This window comes from Chelonia mydas, chromosome 4 (genome assembly GCF_015237465.2).
Source record: "Chelonia mydas isolate rCheMyd1 chromosome 4, rCheMyd1.pri.v2, whole genome shotgun sequence".
NCBI lineage: Eukaryota > Metazoa > Chordata > Testudines > Cheloniidae > Chelonia > Chelonia mydas.
The window spans coordinates 121,311,133-121,328,018 of NC_057852.1; the positions used below are offsets into that span (position 1 = coordinate 121,311,133).

The 16,886-nt window shown below is 41.5% G+C and overlaps 1 protein-coding gene across 4 annotated transcripts in view; it reads right to left on the reverse strand.

The window, feature by feature from the left end:
* The window catches only part of HTT (huntingtin), a 189,157-nt gene that overhangs the window by 74,671 nt on the left and 97,600 nt on the right, over positions 1 to 16,886 (reverse strand). For all 4 annotated transcript variants that reach the window (XR_006290216.1, XR_005225237.2, XM_037898170.2 and 1 more), the window contains 3 exons: positions 16,142 to 16,290; positions 9,998 to 10,134; positions 7,642 to 7,758 (listed from right to left, as the gene is read on the reverse strand). Coding sequence is in view for 2 of the 4 variants with exons in the window: in XM_037898170.2 (XP_037754098.1) it covers positions 7,642 to 7,758; positions 9,998 to 10,134; positions 16,142 to 16,290 (403 nt within the window). In the remaining 2 variants the exon portion in view is untranslated. The remainder of the gene's footprint in view (positions 1 to 7,641; positions 7,759 to 9,997; positions 10,135 to 16,141; positions 16,291 to 16,886) is intronic.

The following is a 16,886-nucleotide window of genomic DNA, read 5'->3' on the forward strand; positions in this document are numbered from 1 at the left end:
TTTGCGAGGAACTTAGGATGGAGGTGAAGAGAGACCATTTCCTTGTAAAAAGTGGTATTTGGTGGGCCTGCCATGACAGCTACAATCTTGCTCACCCTTCTGGCAGAGGTAATAGCATATTGCCAAGGGTTCAAATGGTGGTCTGATGAGTGCTGACAGGATAAGACTGAGGTCCCATTGCATTGTAAGTTTGACCACAGGTGGAAAAATCCTGACTAGGTCTTTCATGAATGACTGTTGTTGAGTGAGTAAAAATGGAACATTATCTACTGGAGATAGGAAGGCACTGATCACAGTGAGCTAATGTAGAGATCTGAGTTTTTTCTAAAGACAGGAAATAGTCTAAAACAACTAGAATATCTGCAGTGCTTGGAGAAGGCCAGTCATGCTGAGCCCAGGTAAGAAATGTCTCCATTTAGCTAGGTAGCAGGTCCTAGTTGAATCTTTCCAACTTTGAGAAAGGATAACTTGGACAGGTGCTGAACAAGAACATTCTAATTCTGATGCCCTCCAAACACCAGCCATGAGGAGGAATGGGTCTGGATTGGGGTGTCTGATTCTTCACCCTTCCTGATTTAGGAAAGCTGGGAAGGGGCGGATCCTGATAGGAGAGCAGACAGACATTCTCTGAAATTCCAGGAACCAAAACTGTCTGGGCGAGTTGCCTGGTAGGAGAAAGACTCTTCATGATAGAGGGAGAGTCATTTTCAAGACCTGTGGTAGCAGAGGAATGGGAGGAAAGACGTATCTGAGTTTGTCCATCGATGACAACAAGAAAGCATTGCCATGCGTGTTGTGACCCATATCTCATCTGAAGCAACATAGGGGAAGTTTTTTGTTAATTTGGAATGCGAAGAGATCCTCGTGAGGTGTTCCCCGGAGTGAATATCTCACTTAGGACAGAGCTGTGTATATTCCACTTGTGGTCTGCACAGAAGCTTCTGCTCGGGTTGTGTGCTAAAGAGTTTTGAGCATCCAGAAGGTATGCAGCTTGGAAGGTGTCATAACCACAGGGGTAGCCTAAATTCCTCCTTACCTGTAATGGGTTAAGAAGCTCAAGTAACCTGGTTGGCACCTGAGCAAAGGAACCAATGGGGACAAAAGATACTTTCAAATCGGGGGGGTGGGGGGGGGGGGAGGAGGGAGGAAGAAGAGAAGAGGTTTTGTTTTGGGTTCTTTGTTTCTGTGGCCGTTCGCTCTTGGGACTAAGAGGGACCGGACATCAATCCATGTTCTCCAAATCTTTCTGAACAAGTCTCTCATATTTCAAATTTGTAAGTAACAGCCAGGCAAGGCATATTAGTTTATCCTTGTTTTCTCAACCTGTGAATTTTCCCTTTCTTAAAGCGACATTTATCCCTGTTTTGTTGTAACTTTGAAACTAAGATTAGAGGGGGTTCCTCTGTGCTCTTTGAATTTTCTGATACTCTGTAAGGCTAACTACCAGCCTAAGTCTACAGAGGTGATTCTTATATCTTTTTCTCTTTAAATAAAATCCTTCTTTTTAAGAACCTGACTGATTTTGCCACTGTTCTAAGACCCAGGGGTTTGGGTCTGTAGTCCCTTTGTAACCAATTGGTGAGGATATATGCTCAAGCCTTCCCCAGGAAAGGGGGTGTAGGCTTGGGGGAATATTTTGGGAGGAATAGGACTCCAAGTGCTCCTTTCCCTGATTGTTAAAATCACTTGATGGTGGCAGCGATCCCAAGGCAAGAAAGAAATCTGTGCCTTGGGGAAGTTTTAACCTAAGCTGGTAAAAATAAGCTTAGGGGGTCTTTCATGCAGGTCCCCACATCTCTACCCCAGAGTTCAGAATGGGGAAGGAACCCTGACAGATGATGATGCAGTTTCTGACGCACCAGTCCCAAAGCCTTACTGCTTCTAGACAGAGGAGAAGAGATCTTTATGTAAAAGACAGCTGTCCGACGTCCAGTAGAATGAAAAGCAGTCTGGCCTCTGATGGGGTCCAGGTACTTTGTCTGGTGTGGTTGTTCAGGTCAGCACCCTGACTCAGAAGGGATGCATGTGCTACAATGGTGACATGGAGGGTGGGAGTGTTGCACAGGATGCCTACTCTCACTCGTTCCAAATTCGACAGTCACTCTGGTGTTGATGTGACCCTTGTCTTGTGAGAAGACTGACTGAAGCCAGGCCTGCAAGCATCATAAATTAAGCCTGGCGAATAGTGCCCACATAAGTGAACAAGGCTATGTGGCCTAGAAGAGCAAGGCATACGTTGACCATTGTACAGATAACTCACAGATCAAAGACTATCAATGCTAGAGTAACAATCTGAATTTTGGCTTTTCAATAAAGATGAAAGGTCAGCTCAAGGTCAGCTCCCAGACTGCTGTGCTGGGCAACACAGCATGGGGAGTAGGTGGCCAGCCCTCTGTGGAGAAAGAAGTGTTAGGGACTATGTTGGATCATATTAAAGAAGTTCTGTATTAAAACCACAAATGAGTTTGATTCCCCATAGTTTAAATTCCAGGGTATTACTAATTAAGAGGTCTCTTGGTTTTTGGTACTGTTTCTCTCCCTCTGTGTGTGAAACTTGCAAGCTGCTAGTTGTGTTAGTACATTCTAAGACAGAGTCTGTTCTCAAAGCAATTCACAGAGACTCAAAGCAATACTCTAACAATAGAAACAGCACCCAGAGACTCCCCGCCCTTTTGTTGTATTAACAATTGTGATTAAAATAGAGATAGAGGATGTATGTGGATGGATGCTTGGTGTGGATAATAACTGAATGATCAGGGAGGTGCCAGCCTAAGAATCCAGTGTCCATCGGCTGAAGAAGGCGTCAAGTGGAAATAACCAGAGGACCCCCGGAGGGCAGACTGGAATCCACCCAACAGCCTCAAGAATGGGAGAACCAAAGAACAAGATAACATCTAGGAGCCGTCAGGAATGTGCTATCTGCTGATTGATTCAGCAACAGCATGATGCAGCAATTCCCATAGACTGGCATAGGAAGAAATTCCTATAAAAATAGACTCTAAAAAGTGAGAACTTTGGGGTCTGATTCTGCAAACCAACTTCCAGGAGCATCAGATGAGCATCTGACAAGGCCCTGCTCCCTCCTCATGTCCAGGCCACCTGGCCAGTGGCTTGGCATGAGCAACTCTAAGGCTGGTAACTATGATAACAACTTTGCAGAACCTGTGTGTGTGTGTGTGTGTGTGTGTGTGTGTGAATAAATATGAGATTGAATGGAAAGTTATAGCTATAACTAACTGCTTACTATGATAACAACTTTGCAGAACCTGTGTGTGTGTGTGTGTGTGTGTGTGTGTGAATGAATGTGTGAATAAATATGAGATTGAATGGAATGTTATAGCTGTAACTAACTGCTTACTATGATTCTTTCTGTATTCACAATAAATGTGGTATTTTGCCTTTTTCCCTTTAATAAGATCCTGCTGGTTTTTATTTTATTGGTACAACAACTATTTAGAAAAGCTGGACGAGCACAAGTCCATGGGGCCGGATACGTTGCATCCGAGAGTGCTAAAGGAGTTGGCGGCTGTGATTGCAGAGCCATTGGCCATTATCTTTGAAAACTCATGGCGATCGGGGGAAGTCCCGGAAGACTGGAAAAAGGCTAATGTAGTGCCCATCTTTAAAAAAGGGAAGGAGGAGGATCCTGGGAACTACAGGCCAGTCAGCCTCACCTCGGTCCCTGGAAAAATCATGGAGGAGGTCCTCAAGGAATCAATTCTGAAGCACTTCGAGGAGAGGAAAGCGATCAGGAACAGTCAGCATGGATTCACCAAGGGCAAGTCATGCCTGACTAATCTAATTGCCTTCTATGAAGAGATAACCAGCTCTGTCGATGAGCAGAAAGCAGTGGACATGTTATTCCTTGACTTTAGCAAAGCTTTTGACACGGTCTCCCACAGTATTCTTGTCAGCAAGTTAAAGAAGTATGGGCTGGATGAATGCACTATAAGGTGGGTAGAAAGTTGGCTAGATTGTTGGGCTCAACGGGTAGTGATCAATGGCTCCATGTCTAGATGGCAGCCAGTATCAAGTGGAGTGCCCCAAGGGTCGGTCCTGGGGCCGGTTTTGTTCAATATCTTCATTAATGATCTGGAGGATGGTGTGGATTGCACTCTCAGCAAATTTGCGGATGATACTAAACTAGGAGGAGTGATAGATACGGTGGCAGGTAGGGATAGGATACAGAGGGACCTAGACAAATTGGAGGATTGGGCCAAAAGAAATCTGATGAGGTTCAACAAGGATAAGTGCAGGGTCCTGCACTTAGGACGGAAGAATCCAATGCACCGCTACAGACTAGGGACCGAATGGCTAGGCAGCAGTTCTGCAGAAAAGGACCTAGGGGTGACAGTGGACGAGAAGCTGGATATGAGTCAACAGTGTGCCCTTGTTGCCAAGAAGGCCAATGGCATTTTGGGATGTATAAGTAGGGGCATAGCCAGCAGATCGAGGGACGTGATTGTTCCCCTCTATTCGACATTGGTGAGGCCTCATCTGGAGTACTGTGTCCAGTTTTGGGCCCCACACTACAAGAAGGATGTGGAAAAATTGGAGAGAGTCCAGCGAAGGGCAACAAAAATGATTAGGGGTCTGGAACACATGACTTATGAGGAGAGGCTGAGGGAACTGGTATTGTTTAGTCTGCGGAAGAGAAGAATGAGGGGGGATTTGATAGCTGCTTTCAACTACCTGAGAGGTGGTTCCAAAGAGGATGGTTCTAGATTATTCTCAGTGGTAGAAGATGACAGGACAAGGAGTAATGGTCTCAAGTTGCAGTGGGGAAGGTTTAGGTTGGATATTAGGAAAAACTTTTTCACTAGGAGGGTGGTGAAACACTGGAATGCGTTACTTAGGGAGGTGGTAGAATCTCCTTCCTTAGAAGTTTTTAAGGTCAGGCTTGACAAAGCCCTGGGTGGGATGATTTAACTGGGGATTGGTCCTGCTTTGAGCAGGGGGTTGGACTAGATGACCTCCTGAGGTCCCTTCCAACCCTGATATTCTATGATTCTATGAGTTGTTGAAGGTCCAGAATGGGTCTCCACCCTATCTTTTTGGGGACTAAAACAGAACATTCTCCCTTGATACCAAGGTGACGCTATTTCTGTTGCCCCTCGTTGAAAGAGGGAGTCTGCCTCCTGTTCAAGAATCACCTAGTGAGAGTGGTTCCTGAAGATGGATCAGGAAGTGGGTTTGTGGGGAGGGAGAGTGAGAAACCTAGAAATTATCCATCAAGAATATTCCAGGACCCAACTGTATACCGTGACACAGTCCCAATTGCAGGCAAAAAGTGAGAGATGGTCTCCACAGATAAGGGGGGGGGGAGGTAGAAGTGGGTGGCATCAGTAGTGATGGCTAGATCTCTACTGAGGCATCAAAAGTAGCCCTTAGTGGGTGGCTGGGAATGGGCACAGGTCATGGTAACAGAGGGGGCTGAAAATTGAGGCCTCTGAACCTTCTGATGTTTAAACAGAGCCTCATCTGGACACAGGTGGTACAACATCTGTAGAGGGGGTGGCTTTGGCCTATACACCTGCCTCTGGTGTTTTCTCCTGGGGATTAGGGTGTAAATTCCCAGTGACCGGAGAGTCGACCTTGAGTCTTCCAACAAGTATAGGGACTCATCCATTTTCTTGTTAAACAAATCTGACTTGTCTAAAGAGAGGTTCTGTATGGTGTTCTAGACCTTCCTGAGTAGCCCCAAAGAGGGAAGCCAAGACTCACACCTCGTAACTATGTCAGTGACCAAGCCACTGGATGCTGTATCCGCTGCATCCACTGCAGCTTAAAGAGAAGTCTTAGCCATTAACTTGTGCTCCTCTATGAAGGACTAAAATTGGGCTCTGTCCTCAGAGGGAAGCTTGTCTTTAAAGTCAGCCAGCCTGAAGTAACTGTTAAAATCATAATTTCACTAACAAGGTCTGACAGTTAGCAATACAAAATTTCAGACTTGTCGAGGAAGACCCTTTCCCCCCTGCCCCCGCCCAAGAGGTCCAACCTCTTTGAGCCCTTGTCAGCTGCGGTGATCTTAGGAAGTTGTGACCATGCTCTCCCGATGGCTGCCTGATCCATCAGGGAGTTTGGATCTGGACGGGAGAAAAGAAATCCAGCCCCTTTGGTGTGGATGAAATAGCATCTCTCAGCCCTCTTACACCTGGGGGCACAGGAGCTGGAGTATGCCAGACCACTACGGCTGGCTCCATGATGGCCTCATTACAAGGGAGCACCACGTTGCCTGGACTTGTAAGCAGCAAAATATTCAGGAGCCAGTGCTGGGAATCCTGGAACTCCGCCAGTGGTATCCCAATGTGTGTCTCACCCAAGCAATAGAGACAGTGTTGGTGACTGTTGCTCACAGAGAAGGAGCAAAGGCAGGAGACGTATTACTGAACCCCTGGGCACAGTCCCAGGCCATAGGGAGGGAGTCCCCAGTGCACAGAAAGAACAAGCTACACTATACTATAAAACTAACTATGCTAATGTAAAACTATTTACAATAGCCATTTACAGGGCATCAAAGAGAAAATCTGGAGAAACTGGACACAGATTCTGACTCAGGCCATGCGGTGATAAGGAGGAACTGGAGAGGCGTTCAGCCCACACTGCCCTTTATGCCATCAGTGTGGAGCGCAAGAACTACTGCACATGTGCAGACCAACCGACACTACTTGTTAGAATTCCAGACTCACACGCACAGCAAACATGTGCACCCACGTGTGGGATACACAAAGGGACCAGCACTCAACTGAGCTTCATTTGCTGGCCACCTTCAATTTGCACACAGATCTCAGGTTTGGCTACAAACTTATATGCAGCTCATGAGGTCTCCAACCCTGTAAATTACTCTGCACCAATGGACTTCAATGAGGGTTCACACAGAAGCTGGGATCTGCCTAAGTGGAGTAATGTGCAATAAGGTCCAGATAATGCCAGTTTTGCCTGTGATCCAGGTCCTGACAACACTTAACTTCTCCCATATTCAGCTATGTCACAAGATTTACAGAAGTGCAATTTTGTCAGACTAAGTTATTTAATAGAGAAAATAAAGACACCTAAAAATGTAACTTAAAAACATTAAAAATAAAGTTAACAGGCCATTACAGATGACCAAACCACTTTCAAGTAAACAAATTTCATTACAATTTTTATTTTGTTCATTAAAATAGGTTGTAAAATAAGGTCACTGACCAACGATTATATTGTCTGATTATAATGCCAAATAATAACGACATTCTGTATGTAAAGAAGAAAAAAGACTTGATACCATACAGTAAGCACGGTGAGCTTAGAGCAGTTATGGACTTAACTCTAAGCTGAGATATAGTAGAAGACACTACAAATAGTTTTTATCTACAAAATTAGTCTTTTGTGATTTTAAAATTATTTAAAAATGACATTAATCTATAAGTACATATGAAATTATACAGAAATTATTCTTCATTATCAGCCCCATTAAGAATGAATGGGATGCCTTATCTTGAACACTATATTTACAAAGTCTTTCATATATATAAAAACCTATTTTAGTAAAATAGTTTCCAGTATTTATATTTACTTGCAGACTGTAGGCAGAATATTGCTTTCATGTAATAAAAGCAAAACTGATACATAAAGATAAAATCAATAAAGTTAGATACTAACCTGTTGTTTTGCTAACATTGGTAGAATGATATCTGCTATCTGTCGGGACAATCTTTTCCATTTGTCTTCATTCTCTTTGTGACACTGTTGCAGTACTAGGATGAACATCTCCAGCACCTGAAGAAAATATCCCAGCGCCCCCCCCCAAAACAAACACACCTGCACTTTAGAAAATGGCATATTTAAATAGTATAGTTGAGGGAGTGAACAGTTAATAAAACTATCATTTTCCCCAAAACCAAAAAGTTATGCAAGGTGTTTCACAAAGATGATTTAAGATCATCTTAAACTATCAAATATATACTGTTCTCCTGTTTAACCTGGCCTTTCATGTAACAGAGTAAAGAGACAGTATTCCTATTCTGCTCCACTTAGATAACATTTTTACACATTCAGGCATACAAGAAATAAAACTACGTAAATCCAGGAGAAGAAATGAAATATACGTCTATGGACAACAGTAAAAAATTCACTTCAGGCTAGAATTTATAAAAAGAACAAGTTTCTCTCTCAGATATGGTCATTTATGACAACCAAAATACCTGGAATTTCCCAGACCATTTTTTTTAAACAAATAAAAGCAAAATTTTCTGTGCTTTGTAAAGCCAAAATTTACAAGTGATTAGTCCAACAGTAGGAAGAATAGATTATGAGATGAAATGCATGGGGAGTGGGAAGAAAAGCAAAACACTGGTAGTTGGCAAGTAAAAGTCTTCATATATTAGAACGGTATCTGTATTTGCTCCTGTCTTAATGAAAGGAAGAATGGAAATGAGACATACATTAAAACTCTGATCTTGCAAGCTTGAGTGGAACTAAAGTCAATGGAGTTCTGCACAGACGCAGGGTCTGCTTGTGTAGAGCAGTTTGCAAGATCAGGTCCTAATACTGGCTATTCCAGATGTCTACTAGAAACTCCTGTACTCTAAATAACACTAAAGGTTAAAAATAACCTATATGTGAATACACAGTTAATGTCAGAACACTTTATGTGAATAAAAGTTTAATGTCATGTCAAAAAATGTATCCAAACACTATTTTATGACTAATTATGTAAAACTATAAATTCACTATCAACCTATAAAATTTTAGTTGCAGAAATTTATTTCAGTCTGAACTTTGACACATAAAAAATAAGGTTTGCTAGAAATTTGGATGTTATAACTAAATTAGAAAAAAATAAAAAATAAATAAAGAGTTGCCTCTTCAATTGTACTCAAAAAGGCACATTCCTCCCATTAATACACACGAGAGCAGCATTCCACAACTGGACGAAGTTCAATAAAAAAAAGTATTACGCTTCTGTTAAGTGTCTAGGATAAGCAAAAAGATTCCAGATCACTTCTTTCACTAGCACCTTTATGCTTTTTTCCCCCCTCTGTCTCCCAATATGCCTGGAAGGTTTTCTCTGTACTCGTCCATATGACCTCTACACTGTTCTCCAAAAAATCCTTCCATCTTAACAGTGAGGCTATTGATAAAATGACATCTGTCAATGGCTAGGTGAATAGTCATAAGTTACTGTTTGTTTTTCACTTGTCTGTAGTTATATCTTACAAAAAGTAAATGACTAGCAATCATCTAGTTGTTTCCATAAAAGCCTATGTAACTAAGCATTCCTATGATTGTTACTATGGATAAGATTATGTCATGGAGGCCATGGATTCCATGACTTTCAGAGACCTCCATGACATTTTCTGGTCAGCCCTGGGGTGGCAGGGCCAGAGCTGTCAGCCAGCAAGGGCCACCCGGAGCTCTGAGGCAGTGGAGCACTGGAGGTGTTGGCCACGCCCCGAGATCTGTCTGTGACTTTTACTAAAAAAAAAACTATGACAAAATCTTAGCCTTAATTACCTATGTACTCTCTCCCCCATTTTCTCCTATTTTTAGTTACACCCACTTATTGCATCTTGTCTTAAATTAGACTATCACTCAGGGAAACTACTGTCTCACTATGTGTTCATACAGGCTCTGGCACAATGCAGGTCCTGAATCTGACTGTAGCCTTTCAGTGCTAATCTAATATAGATAATAAACAAAGGACAATACTTTGCACTATATATGAAATCTACCTCTCTGCCCTATTATATAAATGTATGAAATAATGAATGCTTTTATTGTTTGCTTTTGAACACTTGAGTTTGTACTCTTATGCCTACCAATTATGGGAAGGGCCAGAAAGCACTAAAATTTTTTATCCTGCACACCAAGAAAGCTCTCAGAACAAAGTCTGACTAATCAGGATTTGTTCAGAGAGGGATAAATGTCACCTGAAATGTTTTAAGTGTGGCCAGTCTAACACATAATTCACATTATAAAACATACACAGACACACTAATCTGTCCACTTATCTTACCTGATGATACTGGATAAGTCTTAGCAGCATTGAAACCACCACCTCTTTTTGTGTTTCCAGTTCTTTTCCAGCATCAGCTTTATTTGTTCCTCGTAATACAAAGAGATCATGGACAATGGGTTGCAGCGCTGGTATAGCTAAAATTAAGATGTTTCATATTTCAATATTAAATGCAGGTTAGTTTTGAATAGTACAAAAAGGTTCTAACTCCCAGCAATTTTATTACTGAAAATTAGCACTTAAATTGTAAGGTTTCTATGAATACTTGCGGAAAACTTAAGTCATTTCCATCTCTGTTGTTCCTTCATCCCTACTGAAGCAGGGTCTAAGTCACTGTTAGAGACAGTTGACCTTTACCCCTTCAGGATTTTACACATTTCTCAAAAGACATGCCTTTCTCAGTACAATCTATGCATCTCTTACACCAACAGTTCTGGAATAAGGAAAGGCTTCCAATGTTCTTTTTCCAAAAGGAAGGCAAATAAAGGTAATATCAAAATAGATTCATCAAAACCTTTCAAAAATATAGCTGTGTTAACCTACTATTCAAATAACTAACAAGCCCTAATAACATAATTATGTTGCTATTAAATATTGTTTAGCCACCATTTTCACTATTATTTTACTTTTAAAATTAGACAGAAAATTCCTAAAGATCCTCATTACAAGCAGAAATTTTGTCACGGTTGTAGCATGCAAGTAATTTTTAGTGATTTTACATACACATACATACACACGTGCAACATTTTGGAACGTTTTAAAATTAGATATCAGACATTTAGATCAAAATCTAAGTCTCCTTTTTTCTGTGCTAGCAATGTATTGTATAAAGGTAGCAGAGGGTGTTATGTTGCCATGTTAAATATCAATTCAGCAACTGTGACAAACTGGTAACTGCAAATTTAAAGCAACCGGTTTTTTTCGTCATACGTTTTATGAGAAAGCAAGGGACAGATATCACTGGGTAGAACCAGGCAGACAGTATACCTGATTAGGGGGCGGGGCTTCACTGACTAGGGGTCCTATAAAGGTAGCAGCCAGTCAGGCAGCGGCACAGAAGCTAGCAAACAGAGCTGTAAACAGGGGAGTTTGAGTGGGAGTTTGAGTGGGAGTTTGAAAGGGGAGTTTGTCTTGTGGTGCTCGTGTGGGGTTTGGTTTTGCTGTGGGTGGTGGTGTTTTGGTGTGGTTTGTGTTTCCCAGATTAACAGGATTTAGGTGGGAAGGATATGACAGATACAGAGGTGGCAGTGGGAGTGACCCATGTAGCAGATGACACAATGAAGATGACTGGATGTGGAAGCTGTGGTATGTACATAATCCTGGAGGGGGCACCTGGTAAGAGTTTTGTCTGCATGAAGTGCCGTCTGATAGAGCTGATGGAGGAAAAGATCCGAGGTTTGGAGATGCAGGTGGAAAGTCTGGTAGAGTTTAGGAAGGGGTTTGAGCAGATTATGGAGCAAAGACATGAGGTATCTGAAGGGAAAAGCTCAGACTTGCAGATGGAAGCAGGACTAGGGAATTCTGAGGGGAGACTGGGTGAGGAAAGTGGTCAGTGGAAGCATGTGACTAAAAGAACTAGGCAGAGGAAAAGGCGGGCTAGTGAAGGAGAAATAGAGCTTAAGAATAGGTTTGCAGAGTTGGAAAATGAAGAAGGGGCTCAGCAGGTAGTCACTGAGGGTGACAGGGCAAGGAAGAAGAGAAGAGAGGTTAGTCCTATAGGAAAAGGGGAAGAGTTAATGGAGATTACACCAAATATGAGCCCCAGGAGGATACAGGATGGGTTAAAAAGGATTACAAGGGAGAATGGGAATGGAAAGAACTTGCAGCCAGAGGGAACAGGGGATAGACTGGAGAATAGCACCGTCACTAGGAAAAGGCAGGTCTATGTGATTGGGGACTCTTTACTGAGAAGAATAGATAGGCCTGTAACCAGAGCTGATCCAGAAAATAGGAGGGTGTGCTGTCTTCCGGGTGCTAAGATACGGGATGTAGACCTGAGGTTGAAAAGGATTCTAAAGGGAGCGGGAAAGAATCCCCTAATTATCCTTCATGTGGGAACAAATGATACGGCTAGATTCTCGCTGGAAAGTATTAAGGGAGACTATGCTAGGCTGGGGAGGACACTTAAGGAAATTGAGGCTCAGGTGATCTTTAGTGGGATTCTGCCTGTTCCTAGAGAAGGGCAACAAAGGTGTGACAAGATTATGACTATCAATAGATGGCTTAGGCAGTGGTGCTATAAGGAGGGCTTTGGGATGTATGGCCATTGGGAGGCATTCATGGATAGAGGACAGTTCTCTCGGGATGGACTTCATCTGAGTAGGGAAGGAAATAGACTTCTAGGATGGAGGCTGGCACAACTGATTAAGAGAGCTTTAAACTAGGAAATTGGGGGAGATGGTTGGGAGATGTCCAGGTAATCTCCACGCCAGAATTCAGCATAGAGTGGAAAGAAAATGAAGTAAGAGTGGATACAGCTGTAGGTAGGAGGAAGGGCAGTGTAGATACAAGTCTAATAGGTTATACTGGTAGTAAAATAACTGTGCCTAATAGGGTACAGAATGTGAGTGAGGCTAAACAGCAAAAATTAAGATGTTTGTACACTAATGCAAGGAGCCTAGGTAACAAAATGGAGGAACTAGAGTTACTGGTGCAGGAAGTGAAACCAGATATCATAGGTATAACAGAGACCTGGTGGAATAGTAGTCATGACTGGGCTACAGGTATTGAAGGGTATGTGCTGTTTAGGAAAGACCGAAATAAAGGTAAAGGTGGTGGAGTAGCACTGTATATCAATGATAAGATAGAATGTAAAGAAATAAGAAGCGATGAAATGGGTATGACTGAGTCTGTCTGGGCAAAAATTAAATTGGGGAAGAAAACTATTAGAGCCTCCCCTGGGATAGTGCTTGGGGTGTGCTATAGACCGCCGGGATCTAATTTGGATATGGATAGAGCCCTTTTTAATGTTTTTAATAAAGTAAATACTAATGGAAACTGTGTGATCATGGGAGACTTTAACTTCCCAGATATAGACTGGAGGACGAGTGCTAGTAATAATAATAGGGCTCAGATTTTCCTAGATGCGATAGCTGATGGATTCCTTCAGCAAGTAGTTGCTGAACCGACTAGAGGGGATGCCATTTTAGATTTGGTCTTGGTGAGTAATGAGGACCTCATAGAGGAAATGGTTGTAGGGGATAATCTTGGCTCAAGTGATCATGAGCTAATTCAGTTCAAACTGAATGGAAGGATTAACAAAAATAAATCTGCGACTAGGGTTTTTGATTTCAAAAGGGCTGACTTTCAAAAATTAAGGAAATTAGTTAGGGAAGTGGATTGGACTGAAGAATTTATGGGTTTAAAGGTAGAGCAGGCCTGGGATTATTTTAAATTAAAGCTGCAGAAGCTATCGGAAGCCTGCATCCCAAGAAAGGGGAAAAAATTCATAGGCAGGAGTTGTAGACCAAGCTGGATGAGCAAGCATCTTAGAGAGGTAATTAAGAAAAAGCAGAAAGCATATAGGGAGTGGAAGAAGGGAGGGATCAGTAAGGCAAGCTACCTTATTGAGGTCAGAATATGTAGGGATAAAGTGAGACAGGCTAAAAGTCAAGTAGAGTTGAACCTTGCAAAGGGAATTAAAACCAATAGTAAAAGGTTCTATAGTCATATAAATAGGAAGAAAACAAAGAAAGAGGAAGTGGGACCGCTAAAAACTGAGGATGGAGTGGAGGTCAAGGATAATCTAGGCATGGCCCAATATCTAAACACATACTTTGCCTCAGTCTTTAATAAGACTAAAGAGGATCTTAGGGATAATGGTAGCATGATAAATGGGAATGAGGATATGGAGGTAGACATCACCATATCTGAGGTAGAAGCGAAACTCAAACAGCTTAATGGGACTAAATCGGGGGGCCCAGATAATCTTCATCCAAGAATATTAAAGGAATTGGCACAAGAAATTGCAAGCCCATTAGCAAGAATTTTTAATGAATCTGTAAACTCAGGGGTTGTACCGTATGATTGGAGAATTGCTAACATAGTTCCTATTTTTAAGAAAGGGAAAAAAAGTGATCCAAGTAATTATAGGCCTGTTAGTTTGACATCTGTAGTATGCAAGGTCTTGGAAAAAATTTTGAAGGAGAAGGTAGTTAAGGACATTGAAGTCAATGGTAAATGGGACAAAATACAACATGGTTTTACAAAAGGTAGATCGTGCCAAACCAACCTGATCTCCTTCTTTGAGAAAGTAACAGATTTTTTAGATAAAGGAAACGCAGTGGATCTAATTTACTTAGATTTTAGTAAGGCGTTTGATACGGTGCCACATGGGGAATTATTAGTTAAATTGGATAAGATGGGCATCAATAGGAAAATTGAAAGGTGGATAGGGAATTGGTTAAAGGGGAGACTACAACGGGTCCTACTGAAAGGTGAACTGTCAAGTTGGAGGGAGGTTACCAGTGGAGTTCCTCAGGGATCGGTTTTGGGACCAATCTTATTTAATCTTTTTATTACTGACCTGGGCACAAAAAGTGGGAGTGTGCTAATAAAGTTTGCAGATGATACAAAGCTGGGAGGTATTGCTAATTTAGAGAAGGATAGGGATACCCTACAGGAGGATCTGGATGACCTTGTAAACTGGAGTAATAGGAATAGGATGAAATTTAATAGTGAGAAGTGTAAGGTCATGCATTTAGGGATTAATAACAAGAATTTTAGTTATAAGCTAGGGACGCATCAACTAGAAGTAACGGAGGAGGAAAAGGACCTTGGAGTATTGGTTGATCATAGGATGACTATGAGCTGCCAATGTGATATGGCTGTGAAAAAAGCTAATGTCGTCTTGGGATGCATCAGGAGAGGTATTTCCAGTAGGGATAAGGAGGTCTTAGTACCGTTATATAAGGCACTGGTGAGACCTCACCTGGAGTACTGTGTGCAGTTCTGGTCTCCCATGTTTAAGAAGGATGAATTCAAACTGGAACAGGTACAGAGAAGGGCTACTAGGATGATCCGAGGAATGGAAAACTTGTCTTATGAAAGGAGACTCAGGGAGCTTGGCTTGTTTAGCCTAACTAAAAGAAGGTTGAGGGGAGATATGATTGCTCTCTATAAATATATCAGAGGGATAAATACCAGAGAGGGAGAGGAATTATTTAAACTCAGTACCAATGTGGACACAAGAACAAATGGATATAAACTGGCCACTAGGAAATTTAGATTAGAAATTAGACGAAGGTTTCTAACCATCAGAGGAGTGAAGTTTTGGAATAGCCTTCCGAGGGAAGTAGTGGGGGCAAAAGATCTATCTTGCTTTAAGATTAAACTCGATAAGTTTATGGAGGAGATGGTATGATGGGATAACATGGCTTTGGTAATTAAATATTCATGGTAAATAGGCCCAATGGCCTGTGATGGGTTTTAGATGGGGTAAGATCCAAGTTACCCGGGAAAGAATTTTCTGTAGTATCTGGCTGATGAATCTTGCCCATATGCTCAGGGTTTAGCTGATCGCCATATTTGGGGTCGGGAAGGAATTTTCCTCCAGGGCAGATTGGAAGGCCCTGGAGGTTTTTCGCCTTCCTCTGTAGCATGGGGCACGGATCACTTGCTGGAGGATTCTCTGCTCCTTGAGGTCTTTAAACTACAATTTGAGGACTTCAATAGCACAGATATAGGTGTGAGGTTTTTTTGTGGGAGTGGTGGGTGAAATTCTGTGGCCTGCGTTGTGCAGGAGGTCAGACTAGATGATCATAATGGTCCCTTCTGACCTAAATATCTATGTATCTATGTATCTATGTATGTATACAATCTTACCTAAGCAGCTCAAACATACTTAATTTATAGCTTTTCTTCTATACGCAAATCTCCTAATTGCTCTGAACAAAAATAGCTAATTATGCATAATTGTGGCAGTAGTGTAAATGGGATAAATAATATTTTCTGTCAGGAGTAGGTTCATACCTTTGAACTAGGTTTAATATGTGAAAAATGTAGTTTGAAAAAATACAAAAAAAAACATACAAGTGTTTTCTGGGCTGATCAGCATGAGCCCAGCATTCCTTAGCACAGCACTGTATATTCTTTTTAGTATTCTGCAAATTGTTAGTAGTTTCACTGTTTTGGTTTTTAAGTTACCATGTGTAACAGCTTTCCTTCCACTGGCCATGATACCATCACACAGCTGAATAATCTTAGGAATTCCAATTATCTGTTTGGAGTGATATCGCTCATAAGACAACAATACGAGGAAGAAAAATATATTAGGGATAATTGCCTCGGATTCCCTGGAACAAAAGAAAAATGTCAATACACACTACCTTCCTTTTATTAAACATACATGTCAGTTCTATACAGTAGAAAAATAACCTGCTTATGTTTCTTGGAAAATTCATGAACATACTCTTCTACTTCTATATAGTATTTCAGGCATTTCTGTGCCCCATTTTTTACTACAAGATCTTATTTAAAAGTTGAGTTTATTGAATTTCTCAATACTAGCTTACTTACTAACATTTTTGTTCATATGAACTAGAACTAATGCAAATCAAGGATTACAATGCAAAAAAGAATAGTATCACCAGCCTCATTATAAAGGATTTATTTACAAGAAAACAAGATCTGTTTAAATGGATGTAAAGGCTAAGCAGCAGAAACACTGAAACACCCATTCAGATCATGTTTATATAAACATCAAAAGTGTGCTAGGTGCTTTACAAAGCAGCAGGAAGGCAAAGACCCTGTGCTGAGAAGCTTATAACCTGATAGCCAGCATGTAGATGAAGATTGGAGGATGAGATAGAATACAAAGCAAGCAAAGTGAAGTTTATACCTTAATTCCACTTAGTTGTAATTTTTTTTTTTTAAAGACTGGCTTAGTGTT